Below are 14,248 nucleotides of genomic sequence, written 5' to 3'. Positions count from 1 at the left end.
TTCTCTTAGCACTAAATTGCCACAGGCAAAAAAAAAATTCCGGGATGAAGCCACGAAATCTGTTATCAACTTGGTAAACAATAGATGTATGTACTGTGGCATTCAGTTAGCCATATGAGAAGGGAAGAGATGCGTGTGGAGGTCTAACTACGCTATCGGCTGTTGTACAAACATCAGCTATGGCAAGTTAAGTTGCGGCTATGAAATGTAAAGGACCAATGTTTTTACGTCCGTGCGTAAAGAATGATTTGAAAAGTTCGTGGAAAGGTACGCGATGTGAGTTGAAGGTAACACCCAGGCGGGCAAGTCAACCAGTCGACTGATGATAACTACCTCCCATTACGCGGTGTCGTATTTGTCATATAACATATTCGATGGTAAGCTTATAAATATAAATATTGTAACATATTTATCGCTGAGTGTTATTCTACACACATTACGTGAAGAATATTTCCCCACACATTTTGGAACATATTAAGTAAAATAGTCTTGCTATTTATGGAGATGAATGCTTCAAAATTCGGATAACACCAACATTTTTAGGAATGCATTAGTTGTGCTAGGTGAGGGATTGGTGTATATGAAGAGTATTTATGTACTGTGTGCAGAAAACAAATTTGAATTTCTCATTAAATCTTCTTGGTTTCATACATGTTACAAATTTTCGTTTAAATTTTTTTGTAAATAGAGTCCCTGTTTACTGTATCTATTGTTAAAGAATAATTAAATAAATAAATAAATAAATAATTGGAAATGTTGAATAGAATATCAAATTATTCAGGAATATCAAATATTTATAGTACTAAATCATAGTATGAATGCACAATATCTTAATTTGGCTTTATTAATATGCATGATGTTTGCAGACAACAATGACCATGTATTTATTCCTTACGGGTAAATAAGACAGAAAACATTTACACCACTTTTTCTCTAAATATATTGATTTATAAGTATGTATGCACTCTTAAAAATAAGATTTTAGAGAAAGTTTTTTTGAAGAAATATCAAAAACTACAGTAGTCTTGATTAACTGAGTAAATGTGTATAATCTTGGATAAGCAGAATCTGGGATAACATGGATGTGATAAGGAAATCGTCTTGGTTTTCAGTTGGGCCAGAGGTATCTTTTTTGGGTGGTTTTTTACAGCTTTTTGTCGGTGTAGATTCTTTCACATCACTCAATGATTTGTCCACTACAGAAAATGGTATCTTTCGGATTGATTTTCTCTGGGATTTTGATAGCAGTTAGATCACTATCTAGGTCCTCAAGCAAATGATTCAACAGTCTTTGCTGGTAATGGTGCATTAGGTCAGCTTGCATGTTGCAGAACTTCAGTTAATTGAAGCTCTGTTAATTTAGACACTTATTGGGAATGATGTTCCTAATATTGTTAATCTTATTCCCGTAAAAAAATAGTTGCTATATATATTTTTTCCATTTAAAAAATGGTGGTTGCCATCATTATTTTATGTGCAATTTTTAACTCTTAGTTGCAATAGCTTTAGCATGAAATACTGTTAAGAAAGTTCATTGAAGTCCACTAAAAAAAGTTGTCTTGTTAGAACTCTCTCACACAAGTATTTTTCAAAAGTTAAATTTGATTTACCTGCCAAGTAGTCAACGTGCACTGCACACAATATTATCAAAATACAAAATTGAAATTGCTCAAGCACCATGAAGTTATTGAAGCAGAAGCCTGTGTACTGTCTAAAAGTGTCTTTTTTTTATTTATATATATATAATTTCCTTGAACAAAGCATTAAAACACAAACTTTTGATTCAGGTGTGAAGGATTGTAGATGGGAAAGTATCGTGAGCAAATTCTTTGCTTAAGAACTTAGAATTAAGCCCAAAAATGTTATATATGCTTGTCATGGCAGCCCTTGGTATGTGTGTATTAGTGTTTGCTGGTTTTTTTGCCGTAGTCACATGTGCTGGGTTTATTCGTTTGTGAGAAATCCATGTTGTGTTCTATTACAGACATTTTGCAGCCTGAACGTTTCAGCCACTCAAATATGTTGCGACCAGAATGCATCAGCAATGCAAATTCAGAATCAGAACCAAGTATTAAAAACAGCATTGCACTGAAGAGACGCAATGAAGATTTGTATCGACGGCTGCAGAAGTGGGATGAAGACCCAACTGAAGCGATGCTCGAAGTAGAAAGAGTGCGCTCCAGCTTTCCGATCTTTAAATTCCGGTACGTACTTGCTTGTTTTGCATTTTATATTTTGTTGGATATTTATCTATATGATCCACTGATTTAAGAAATGATTGTTTATTACTCCAAAATTTATTGAAGTTAACAAATGGTGCACCAGGAATATTGTTACCCTCAATACAAAAAAATTATAAATTTTACTATTAATTATGTTTATATATTAGATAATTTTTATTTGTAAAACATCCGGTATTAAAGATTTTGGAATCATTTTAGATTCTAAATTGTATTTTCATAAATATGTAGATTTTTTATATATATATTATATATATGTTTTTACGTAGAATCCTTGCCCTAATTAAATATTTACTTTCATGCCATTAATTCTGATTCAATCCTTTCAATTTATTTTGCACTAATCAGAACTAAACTGGAATATTGCTGAACCATGTGGAATAACATATAGACTCCTGATAGTAATAAAATAGAAAGTATACAGAGTAAAATTATTAAAATAGTTAATTCCAAGAATCTTCCAAATCCATCTTTGACTCTCCTTTCTGATTTTTCAATCACAAAATCAAATGCAGTTATATAGTGCTTGGCAATACTGGTTTATGTGTACCTCAATTTAATAGCCTATTGCTGTCTTTCTTGTGTACCCTTCTTAAAAACATTGATCTGTTTTATAGATTAGTCACAAACTTTAATAAACAAAACATGCAATTTAGTTAAGTAACGTATTAAATCTGCTCTACTCGTTTCCATTATCCTGTTTTTTTTTTTTTACTCTGAAGATACTTTTTGGTGGAATCTTCTCTGTAAATGTTAAATTGTTTGGTGTAAAAAAAATGTTTTTGTTTGGAATAATTAATTTATGTACTTATCTATGTGTTTTGTCTTTTGTCTCTTTTGTATATAAGTTGTGTCTTTGTATATTTGTTGTGCCTACTTCTTGAGTCTCGTACTGTTGGAAGGAATTTTACAAATTAAATAAATAAATAAATAAAAGATATTAACATAAATTAAAAATACAAGTAAGACAAAAAAAATTGTTCACCATAATGAAATAATACGTTACATGAAACAAGAGTGTAATGACACAACCCAGGGTAAATGCTCTCCCTACTTATTAAATGGTTTAGGTAACAATTTATTTTGTTTCTTCATGTTCAGTACGTCGGTTAGGGTGCTGATAATCATTTATATGAGAGTGTTTAAGCATTCATTCATATGAAGCATTGTTTAATTCAAGTGAAGGATTGAGTTGGACACGTGGGAAGGCGGAATTGTCAGAATCGAATAACTTTATATAAATTACATTAAAATGTACTATGAAAATTAGGAACAATAAATTTTCACAGTTATAAGCGCTAATATAAACAGAACATAAAACTGTGAATTAAATCTGTACACCGGTATTTATTTATTTATTTATTTATTTGATTTGTTACATGCCACACCAACAGCACAAGGCTCCAACGGTGGGCACAACATGTAAGACAAGTAAAAAAACAAATACAGTAACAGAACAAAAATAAGAACAAAACAATAAATTATAAGAACAACAAATAGTAGGACAAAAACAAAGACAAGACAACATAACATACAAATATCCATATGAGTGCTTAACTTCTAAAAATTACTTAAAATAACAAAAATGTTTCATGAGAGTAATAAATGTATAAGTACAGAACATATAATATTATGCAGATAAATACAGTTAGTAGTATGTCACTGTTTTGTAACTGTATGTACTGTGATGAACTCATGCAAGTTTCTTGTTTTTCATATTATGTATTTCCAAAGGTAGCACAGTTGCAGACATTACAATTTTGACAGGCCTCAAGCCTGTGTGAAATGAAATTATGTAATGTATTTTTTTTCTCGACAAATACAGATTCAGGAAGTGACGGGATGATGATGTGGGATTGTAGCTGGAGATGGGAGGAGTTAAGGAAATGACGGGATGATGATGTGGGATTGTAGCTGGAGATGGGAAGAGTTAAGGAAGTGACGGGATGATGATGTGGGATTGTAGCTGGAGATGGGAAGAGTTAAGGAAGTGACGGATGATGATGTGGGATTGTAGCTGGAGATGGGAGGAGTTAAGGAAGTGACGGGATGATGATGTGGGATTGTAGCTGGAGATGGGAAGAGTTAAGGAAGTGACGGGATGATGATGTGGTATTGTAGCTGGAGATGGGAAGAGTTAAGGAAGTGACGGGATGATGATGTGGGATTGTAGCTGGAGATGGGAGGAGTTAAGGAAATGACGGGATGATGATGTGGGATTGTAGCTGGAGATGGGAAGAGTTAAGGAAGTGACGGGATGATGATGTGGGATTGTAGCTGGAGATGGGAAGAGTTAAGGAAGTGACGGGATGATGATGTGGGATTGTAGCTGGAGATGGGAAGAGTTAAGGAAGTGACGGGATGATGATGTGGGATTGTAGCTGGAGATGGGAAGAGTTAAGGAAGTGACGGGATGATGATGTGGGATTGTAGCTGGAGATGGGAGGAGTTAAGGAAATGACGGGATGATGATGTGGGATTGTAGCTGGAGATGGGAAGAGTTAAGGAAGTGACGGGATGATGATGTGGGATTGTAGCTGGAGATGGGAAGAGTTAAGGAAGTGACGGGATGATGATGTGGGATTGTAGCTGGAGAGGGGAGGAGTTAAGGAAGTGACGGGATGATGATGTGGGATTGTAGCTGGAGAGGGGAGGAGTTAAGGAAATGACGGGATGATGATGTGGGATTGTAGCTGGAGATGGGAGGAGTTAAGGAAATGACGGGATGATGATGTGGGATTGTAGCTGGAGATGGGAAGAGTTAAGGAAGTGACGGGATTATGATGTGGGATTGTAGCTGGAGATGGGAAGAGTTAAGGAAGTGACGGGATGATGATGTGGGATTGTAGCTGGAGAGGGGAGGAGTTAAGGAAGTGACGGGATGATGATGTGGGATTGTAGCTGGAGATGGGAAGAGTTAAGGAAGTGACGGGATGATGATGTGGGATTGTAGCTGGAGATGGGAAGAGTTAAGGAAGTGACGGGATGATGATGTGGGATTGTAGCTGGAGATGGGAGGAGTTAAGGAAGTGACGGGATGATGATGTGGGATTGTAGCTGGAGATGGGAAGAGTTAAGGAAGTGACGGGATGATGATGTGGGATTGTAGCTGGAGATGGGAAGAGTTAAGGAAGTGACGGGATGATGATGTGGGATTGTAGCTGGAGATGGGAAGAGTTAAGGAAGTGACGGGATGATGATGTGGGATTGTAGCTGGAGATGGGAGGAGTTAAGGAAGTGACGGGATGATGATGTGGGATTGTAGCTGGAGATGGGAAGAGTTAAGGAAGTGACGGGATGATGATGTGGGATTGTAGCTGGAGATGGGAAGAGTTAAGGAAGTGACGGGATGATGATGTGGGATTGTAGCTGGAGAGGGGAGGAGTTAAGGAAGTGACGGGATGATGATGTGGGATTGTAGCTGGAGATGGGAGGAGTTAAGGAAGTGACGGGATGATGATGTGGGATTGTAGCTGGAGATGGGAGGAGTTAAGGAAGTGACGGGATGATGATGTGGGATTGTAGCTGGAGATGGGAGGAGTTAAGGCGGCAGTGATGTGTCGCAGGACGGAGGTGTGCCGGCTGGTGGTGGGCAGCGGGGCGGTGGTGATCCAGGGCGAGCCGGGCTGCGGGAAGAGCACGCAGGTGCCCCAGTTCCTGCTGGAGCACTGGAGCGCCCGCGGCCAGGGGGCGAGCTGCAACATCGTGGTGACCCAGCCGCGGCGCATCAGCGCCATCGCCCTCGCCAAGTACGTGGCCGGCCAGAGGCAGGAGCAGGTGCGTCCCTCCTCCCACCACCACCACCACCTTCCTGTTCCCCCACGTCGAGGAAACTCTCTCAATCCATCGAAGATAGGATTGAGAATTTGTTTGATTCATTAACATATTCTTAATTTCAAGGGCGGCAACAACTAAAGGGCAATATACCTTTTTGTAAAGAATCATCGATCCCCCCCTATTTAAGCGGGGGGGGGGGGTCCTGGGGTCCCCCCCCCCCCCCCCCCCCCAAGGAAAATTTGTATTTCAAGGTGGAAAATGGTGCTGTTTAAGCAGTTTTATTATCTGAAAATTGATTACGCAGCACTTTCTTTGCCCCCGTTTGCGCCCACTTAAAGGTTTTCTGAGAAGGAGGGTGGGGGGGGCAAAATACCCTTGTCCCCCCCCCTGTTGTTGCGCCCCTGCTTAATTTCTAAAACCTCTATAATGAATATACACACACACACACACACACACACATATATATATATCACTATATATATATATATATATATATATATATATATATATATATATATCACTATATATATATCACTATATAAAATCAGTATGTATAAACAGGCTTTTAAAAAAAAAAATGTTTTGTGTTACCGGATGCGTACGTTATGCAGTTTTTAGTACTTCAAAACAAGTGTAAGCACATTATGCACATTATGGGATTCTTTTCTATTCCTGGCCAGGTCGTTTCTGCACTTTAGCAAGTGGGAAACTTGGCGGGTATTACCTCGAGGCTGGTGGTTAGGGTTTCGCGCAGTTCTCCGGTTCCCTCCGACGCCTGATTCCCACAGGGTGGCCACCAAACCGGGAAAACGGGAAAAACCGGGAATATGTCGGGAATTTGAAAGGGCCCGGGTAAAACCGGGAAACTGTCTGGAATTTTATTTCTTTCCTGGGAAAATGCTGCGGTGTAAATGCGCACAACTTATATAAGACGTACATCGCGGCGTCTGATAATCACGCGGCAAATCTGTACAGTGTCATGTTGGCAGCGACTGTAGTGTTCCCAGGCGTGTCATGTTTCTTCTTTCCTCATAGACGCAATACGTCACTAAGAGGCGGAGGGGGAGGGGGAATATGAACCGCACTACGGCGTGCAACACGGGGTGTTGTTCTAATTTGTTCTGTTCAGTACAAGTCTTCGAGCGGTTTTAGTCTTACGCTGTGCAGTTTGTTAGGAAGCTATTGCGGCAATGTCTACTAGGTATTCCTGTCGTTATGAGTCTTGAGGTTCCATGGGCTACTGAGGATGCGAAAGACAGAACTTGTGCGAGATGCAAGATATGCAATAAAAGTTTCAAGATCGATACGATGGGTAGGGGAGCATTTACAAGCCATGCCAAATCTAAGAATTACAATAGAGTTATAAATAACCAATCAAGAAACCTGCAAGTTACAGAATTTTGTTTCCACTCAACCTGCTCAGGATGAAGCCCACGCTTCCTGTAACAAAGTTTTATTAGTACTTTAATTTATACTAGTAGCTTCCAACGGTTGAGCGGTGTTATAAACTACGACGTCTTGTAATCCATCGCTTATCAATAAACTGTCAAATATGTTCAGTAACTAACGACACTGCACGTTTTTTTATGAATATTCGCAGCGTGTTGAGGCCGGCCGATATACCTTCCGCATTAACTTACCTTTAACGTCGGTAATGCTATGTCCACTTAAAATTTGTAAAATAATAATACTAAACATATAATTATTATGTACACCAGAACCCAGATTTCACGAACACCGGATTTAACGAAGCAGTGATTTTACGAGTACATTCTCGGGAACCGTAAAAAAATTGGAGATTTTGACCAAAATGTGAAAAACAGAAAAAAATATTTAAAAAAAAACGCAATGAAAGATCATATATACCGAATAAAAGCATGTTGGACCTCCTGCGGTCACCAGCAAAGCATAAACACGACCCAATGCGTGGTGCAACTGCTACATCGCTTCGTTATTGCTCGCGCGAGAGGCGGGACGTGGAATGTTAGAAGAAAGGAAGGGGGAAATGCGGGGGATGACAGACAGCAGCCAGTGTGTTTCCTGCGTGGGGAATAAGTGGCGTAGCTCCTTTTTTTATGCTGTGTGAAGCGACCTTTTTCTATCAACTCACGGGAAAAGATAATTGCTTGAGCTGTCAAAATAAACATCGCTGCGACAGTTAAAACAAGACGCGGGCGAGCATCCGGTAGGTCGATGTGTGTATCTACTCGAAAAACATTTCTCAATTCATGACACTAATAAGATTCCTTATAACTTACACGTATAGCCTGATGTTTTCAGCCTGATCCATGCAAGTTCTTTAGCCACGTTTTGAATGAAAACAACCACCAGCCGGCCAGTGTTGTGCCCTGTTTAATACGCACAAAATATACCAAATATATTTGGTTAAAAAAAAAAAAAAAAAAGAACCTCAGGGAACTTAGGGCAATAAAAGTCAAAATAATGAGTGATGCCTTAAAACAGACCGCTCTCATAGACGAAGAAATTTTTAAACACAAAAAAGGTTAAAGTTATGTGGCAAATATATATTTAGTAAACTGCCACCTGTTTTTTTAGTTGGGTATGTATCACATTTTGTGCATTTTTGTTTTATATTTAGTACTATACAGTTCCGTGTTTTAAAATGTGTGCTTTGTATCATGTATTACAAAAAACATGTCATTTTGTATATATATTGCAAAACCTGGAAAATCTTGAAAATACCTGGAAAAACCTGGAAAAAACCTGGAATTTTTTATCACAAATATAGTGGCCACCCTGTTCCCAGCCCGTCACGTCCAGTGACGGTGATGTTGGCGAGGCATGGGAGTGATGCGTGGCGGTGCAGATGGAAAGTAAGGGGGGACGTCGCGCGGTGGGTTGCAGCTGGGCGACGTGGTGGGGTACCAGGTGCGCCTGAACTCGGTGCTGCCCCGCCCCGTGGGGGGCTCGCTGCTGTTCTGCACCACGGGCGTGCTGCTGCAGCGGCTGCGAGACGACCCGGGGCTGCAGGGGCTCAGCCACGTGGTCCTGGACGAGGCCCACGAGCGGGACCTCAACACCGACACCCTGCTGGTGCTGCTGCGCCGGGCGCTGCGCCTCAACCCCGACCTGCGGCTCATCGTCATGAGCGCCACCATCAACGCCGAGCTGTTCCAGCGCTACTTCGGCGGCGCCAGGGCCCTGCACATTCCCGGGTGCGTCTTGGACACTCCCGTTAGTGGAAATTGTATTTTGACGTGACGACGTCTAACAAAAACGACGAACGCCGGCTGCACGCACGAAAAAGTGTCCCGTAATGCACATTGTCCCGTTACGCGGTGTCCCGTTACACACATTGTCCCGTTATGCTGTGTCCCGTTACGCTCATTGTACGCTTGCACCGCGTCTACCTCTCTTCCACCCGATTGGAACTACCGTCGATTCGACTTTTTTCCAGGCGCATTAAACTTGGAAACACTCCCGTTCGTTTTCCCACTTTTTCCCTATCATCATCCTATCCTTAACAGAGTAACGCAGATCGGAAGAAGTTAAATAGCGAACACGTGTAAAAGTTATAGTTAAAATAATCTCTTCGTTAAAGTAATAAAATAATCTCTTCGTTAAAGTAATAAACATATTTGAATTAATGGGTTAAAATAAAAGTAAATTTGTCAATTAAATTGTAGATTTCATTTCACTCCTTCTTTAGTATCCATACAAAATAGTGATAATTCAATAAAAATGATTCAATTTTATTCATAAAAGTATGCAATCATATCATCAATGTTTTGTTATGACGTTGTCACATTAAACTATCGTCCGTAAACCGTCTTTACAGACAACCATTTTTTTTTTAATAAATTCATTTTGTGTATTAAATTAAAGTATTTGTTATATTCATCATTTTACAACGGGTGCCTTCGGCACCTTAAAACTACCTAGTTACGTAATATTGAATATATGGACACTTGCTCTGTGATTATTTGCAACAAATATTGAATAGGTTTTTTTTATCAGTTATTGGATCTGTTAAAAAAAGTACTGGTAATTGGATCGGTATTGGGTTTTATCCATGCAGCCCATCAATAGACATTGTTCAGCTAAATACTTAACTACCAAAAGGTAAATTTATAAAAAAAAATTAGAATATATCTTTCATATTTGATACTTCATTTAAGCTTGTCTGGTTGATGAGGTCATTAGAGAAGAAAACCACATAAACATGCCATTAGGGATATCAGAGAAGGAGTCTGCCATTCCAGCATTTGACTTGAGTATATTCAGGAAATAAAAAAATAAAAACATAGATTTTCGAAAGGGCATAAGTAAGTCCAAATATCAAAATATCATCAAAATATTCCCAGTGACATAAACTTGAATTACCAAAAAGGGAAAAACTGTCACTGTTTTACATTTGGAGCTAAACTTTCGGAGATAAGCCATTCACAACACAGAACCAGATACATTACCATATATGGAAGGTGTGTTGCTGAAAATTGTTCTCTGCAAGTCTGGAAATTCACATCACACCACATTATCCGGATTCGCTGGTTGAAGAGCACCCAGTGAACCTCTCCTGGGCTATTGCTGCGCAGTCATGTGCCTACGTAAAGGATTTTCCAGAGATGCATTTCTTAGATATACAAAGAAAATTACTTCAGTGCACCAGAGTGTCCCATTGCTGTCGGAACACTCAAGGTTATCCGAATTAGGGATGGGTCGGTACCGGTTCTCGGTTCTCGGTTCCTACGGTTCTCAGCATTTTAACCGGCACCGAGAACCGCAGCTAAAATGTCGGTGCCGGTGCCGGTACCGGTAGTATAGCAAAACCCTTTCCGAAAATAGTCCTTCACTACAACTTAACTGCAGCATGAAATGGCTCAACTCACGTTCAATTCACATATGAATTATTTTTTTAGACTTCTGTGGAATAATATTCATCTCAAACTATAAAATAAATTACACGTGAAAATATTTAATGTTCTCGTCACATCTGTAAACAAAGTACGTTTTACAATCAAAACATAACAGTTGAAGGTGCCATAGATGTATGTAGTTCATAGATGTGTGCAACTCTATAACGTGCCTCAGCAGAGATGTGAGAACAGAAAGACACCATGTTTGTTTCAATTTGTTTTTAAAAATAGGTAGTTAATTGAGTCGTTGACACGTAAGGGTGACTGGTGTATAAAGAACAATTAAAAGTGCAAAATTTACAGAATATTTGTTTAATAGAATTAATGATTGATTTAAAATTTTCAGTAATAATTTTCGGCATTCTAAAATTTTATGCTTTTTGTGCAGTGCTAAGTGTGGCAGTAATTTACTGTGCAAACTGAATTAAATTGTAGGCAATAATTTTGATGGACAATTTAATATTTTAATTCTTTGAAAGTTCACCATCATTGTATTTATTTCCATTATTGTAACATTTTCTTTTTATTCCTATATTTTAAAGGAGGGTGTATGTAGATTTCTTGAGGTAATTACTAGATTGTTATAGTAAATTTTAGTGTTCTCTATATTATTCCGAATTAATTTTTTTATTAATACATATTACATTTTTAATAGGTTTGTGTGTTTACTGTAGCTTGAAACAGTGCTTTTTTTTTGTAGCCAAAACAATAAATAGTTTATTACTTAAAACACCTCATAAATAATGTGTGAATAATATTTATTTTATTGTTTAAGTCAGAACCGAGAACCGAGAACCGATTTTTAAGAACCGGTACCGAACCGAGAACTGGGAAAAAACAGGAATTGACCCATCACTAATCCGAATGCAAGTGGCACATGTGTTAACAGCCCAAAACAAAGCACTGGAACAAGAAGATAATTAAGAAACTATCTCAAACTGTATGTTAAACCGAATCAAAAGTAATAAAGATTAATTAATATTTAATTTAGCACAATAAAAATACTTCAAATGCCTACGCATAATAACAGAAACATGATTACAATTTAATTATGAACAAAAATTTATTATGCAAATTAGTTAAAATATTATTAGCAGAGGGCAGGAGTTATACTATGTCACATTTTTTTCGTGGGTATCTGTTTTTAAGTATCTGTTGGGAATGATTATATGGGTAATCCAGAAAATTGTGAATATCTGTCAATACTGATACTAAAATGATTACATCGGAACAACACTTGTAATAACATTATTAATTTATTGCTTTCTAATAATGCAACTTGTAATCATTGAATTGATTTCAGTTTCACCCACCCTGTCAAGCAGTTCTTCTTTGAGGACTTCCGTATTCCTGATCTGAAGATCAAGACAGAGACGTTTAGTCGACCCAATCCCGTCATAGAAGCTGACGAGGTGGCGAAGGTGATATTCTGGGTGGACAAGCACCGACCACCCGGGGCAATCCTGTGCTTCCTGCCGGGCTGGGCGGAGATCAAGGCAGTCACCAAGTCTTTGCAGAAGCTGAACAGTGGCTTTGGGTACATACTGCCGCTTCATTCGCGTCTCTCCGACGAGGACCAGAGGCGGATATTCAGCTCCCCGCCTCTGGGACTTCGCAAGATTATCCTGGCCACCAACATTGCAGAGACAAGCCTCACGATCAACGATGTTGTGTACGTGGTCGACTGTGGTGCTCACAAGGAAGAAAGGTATGTTTGGGTTATGTTTATAAAGAACTAATGATCATTCAATTGTAAATCATAGTAAGTGGCATAGTTTCTGTATAGTCTTAGTTTTACAGGTATAAAGCATTTGGTACATTCATTGTGGGTTTATTTTTCAGTCAAAAGATGTGTCATCAGAGTAATAAGTAAATAGTTGAATAATTCATTCTTAACATATATTTGTGGTGGCAGCTCTTGTTACTGGTTTATTTTTCTCATTATTGTGTGTATTGTTCGTATAGAGCCAATTGGTATTTGCCTCTCTAGTGTGTGTGAGCCATTGCTCCAGTCTTTTACGAACGTGGCACAAATGCAAGTATGACAAGGTTAGCTGGAAGCCAATATTGTAAAAATTCACCTCCCTCTTGGATTATTCCTGTGAAATGTCTTAGGGTTTTCTCCTTAAAAAAATTTTTGTAGCCTTGTTTCTGTGTTGCCAGATTAGCTGTGAGCAAGACTGTTGAAAATTTTTTTTTTGTAAAAAAAAGGGGGGGGGGGGGGCAGGGAGGTCAGTTGAATGACCAGATTATTTTTAATGCATGTGTTCACCTTGATAGTAAGATGAACTTTCAAGTCTATTGCTAATATAATTCATAAAAAACCTTAATATTTACATTTATTATTAATATTATTTTAAGTCAAAGGGTCTAAGGTTTAATGGTAATTAGTGGTGTCAATGTAACATTTCAAATGCTTAATTTGGTGTGTGCTTGATCAGGAAGTGGGATGTGGCGTGTGTGATCGGTGTTGGACAGGTTGTCCGTCAACAAGGAGATGTCCTCACTGGACAACCAGTGGGTCTCGCAGGCCAACGTGAACCAGCGGAAGGGGCGGGCGGGCAGGGTGCGGCCCGGGGAGAGCTACCACTTGTTCCCTCGGAGTCTGTTCAAGAAGATGGAAGTGTTCCCTGTTCCAGAGGTCTTGAGGGTGTCCTTGGAGAAGACCATTGTGGATATTAAGGTTGGAGTGCCATCACCACTGGAATGTGTGAGAGCAGATATTTCTGTTCATTTTTAGTTTTAGTAGATTTATTTTTTTATTTTTTTATTTTTTTATTTTTTTTTGCCTGCCTTTTAGGGTCTCTGAAGTACAATACACCCGCTTCTCGAAGTAACACTGTTCAGTTATTGCGATCTTGAAGTAATGATGCCAATAAATTCTGGCATGATTTGAATTAGCGCTGTTTCCTTTTAATTAAATTTTTATTTCAGTGTGCACACAATGGCAATGGCACTTGTGTAGCATGAAATACAATACAAAAAATTAATAATGTGACAAATAAAGATTTTTTTTCTCTTTTCTCAATAGTTATTCTCTGCCTTCATTGCATATATATTTTCGACACCCGTGTCTAGAGCCGTTTATTTTACGCCATCCTGCTTGCCAGCAGAAGCTCTGGACAGTAAAGCTAGAAGCTATCAGGGCTAGTTCCTCTCGCACCTATTAGAATGCGCTAGTGGCAAATCATGGCAGACACACATTTAGTAAATAGTTGGGGATTACGTTAACAGGATAACTACCGTATTTACTCGTGTATAGCGTGCCCTCGTGTATAGCGCGCACCACGATTTTTGCAACTAATTCCAAAGAAAAAAAAATTGAAATTTTTTTTCCCCCCATAAATAAATTTT

The 14,248-nt window shown here is 38.7% G+C and overlaps 1 protein-coding gene across 2 annotated transcripts in view; it reads left to right on the top strand.

Moving 5' to 3' along the window:
- Nucleotides 1-14,248, top strand: part of LOC134532713 (ATP-dependent RNA helicase DHX30-like) — a 46,293-nt gene that overhangs the window by 20,727 nt on the left and 11,318 nt on the right. For both annotated transcript variants that reach the window (XM_063369482.1, XM_063369483.1), the window contains exons 8-12: nt 1,985-2,204; nt 5,807-6,017; nt 8,883-9,193; nt 12,198-12,602; nt 13,373-13,577. In XM_063369482.1, the coding sequence (XP_063225552.1) occupies nt 1,985-2,204; nt 5,807-6,017; nt 8,883-9,193; nt 12,198-12,602; nt 13,373-13,577 (1,352 nt within the window). The remainder of the gene's footprint in view (nt 1-1,984; nt 2,205-5,806; nt 6,018-8,882; nt 9,194-12,197; nt 12,603-13,372; nt 13,578-14,248) is intronic.

Source organism: Bacillus rossius, chromosome 6 (assembly GCF_032445375.1).
Source record: "Bacillus rossius redtenbacheri isolate Brsri chromosome 6, Brsri_v3, whole genome shotgun sequence".
NCBI classification, from domain to species: Eukaryota; Metazoa; Arthropoda; class Insecta; order Phasmatodea; family Bacillidae; genus Bacillus; species Bacillus rossius.
Note: the sequence above shows the minus strand (reverse complement) of the source record. Positions and strands in the feature narration are given on the sequence as shown.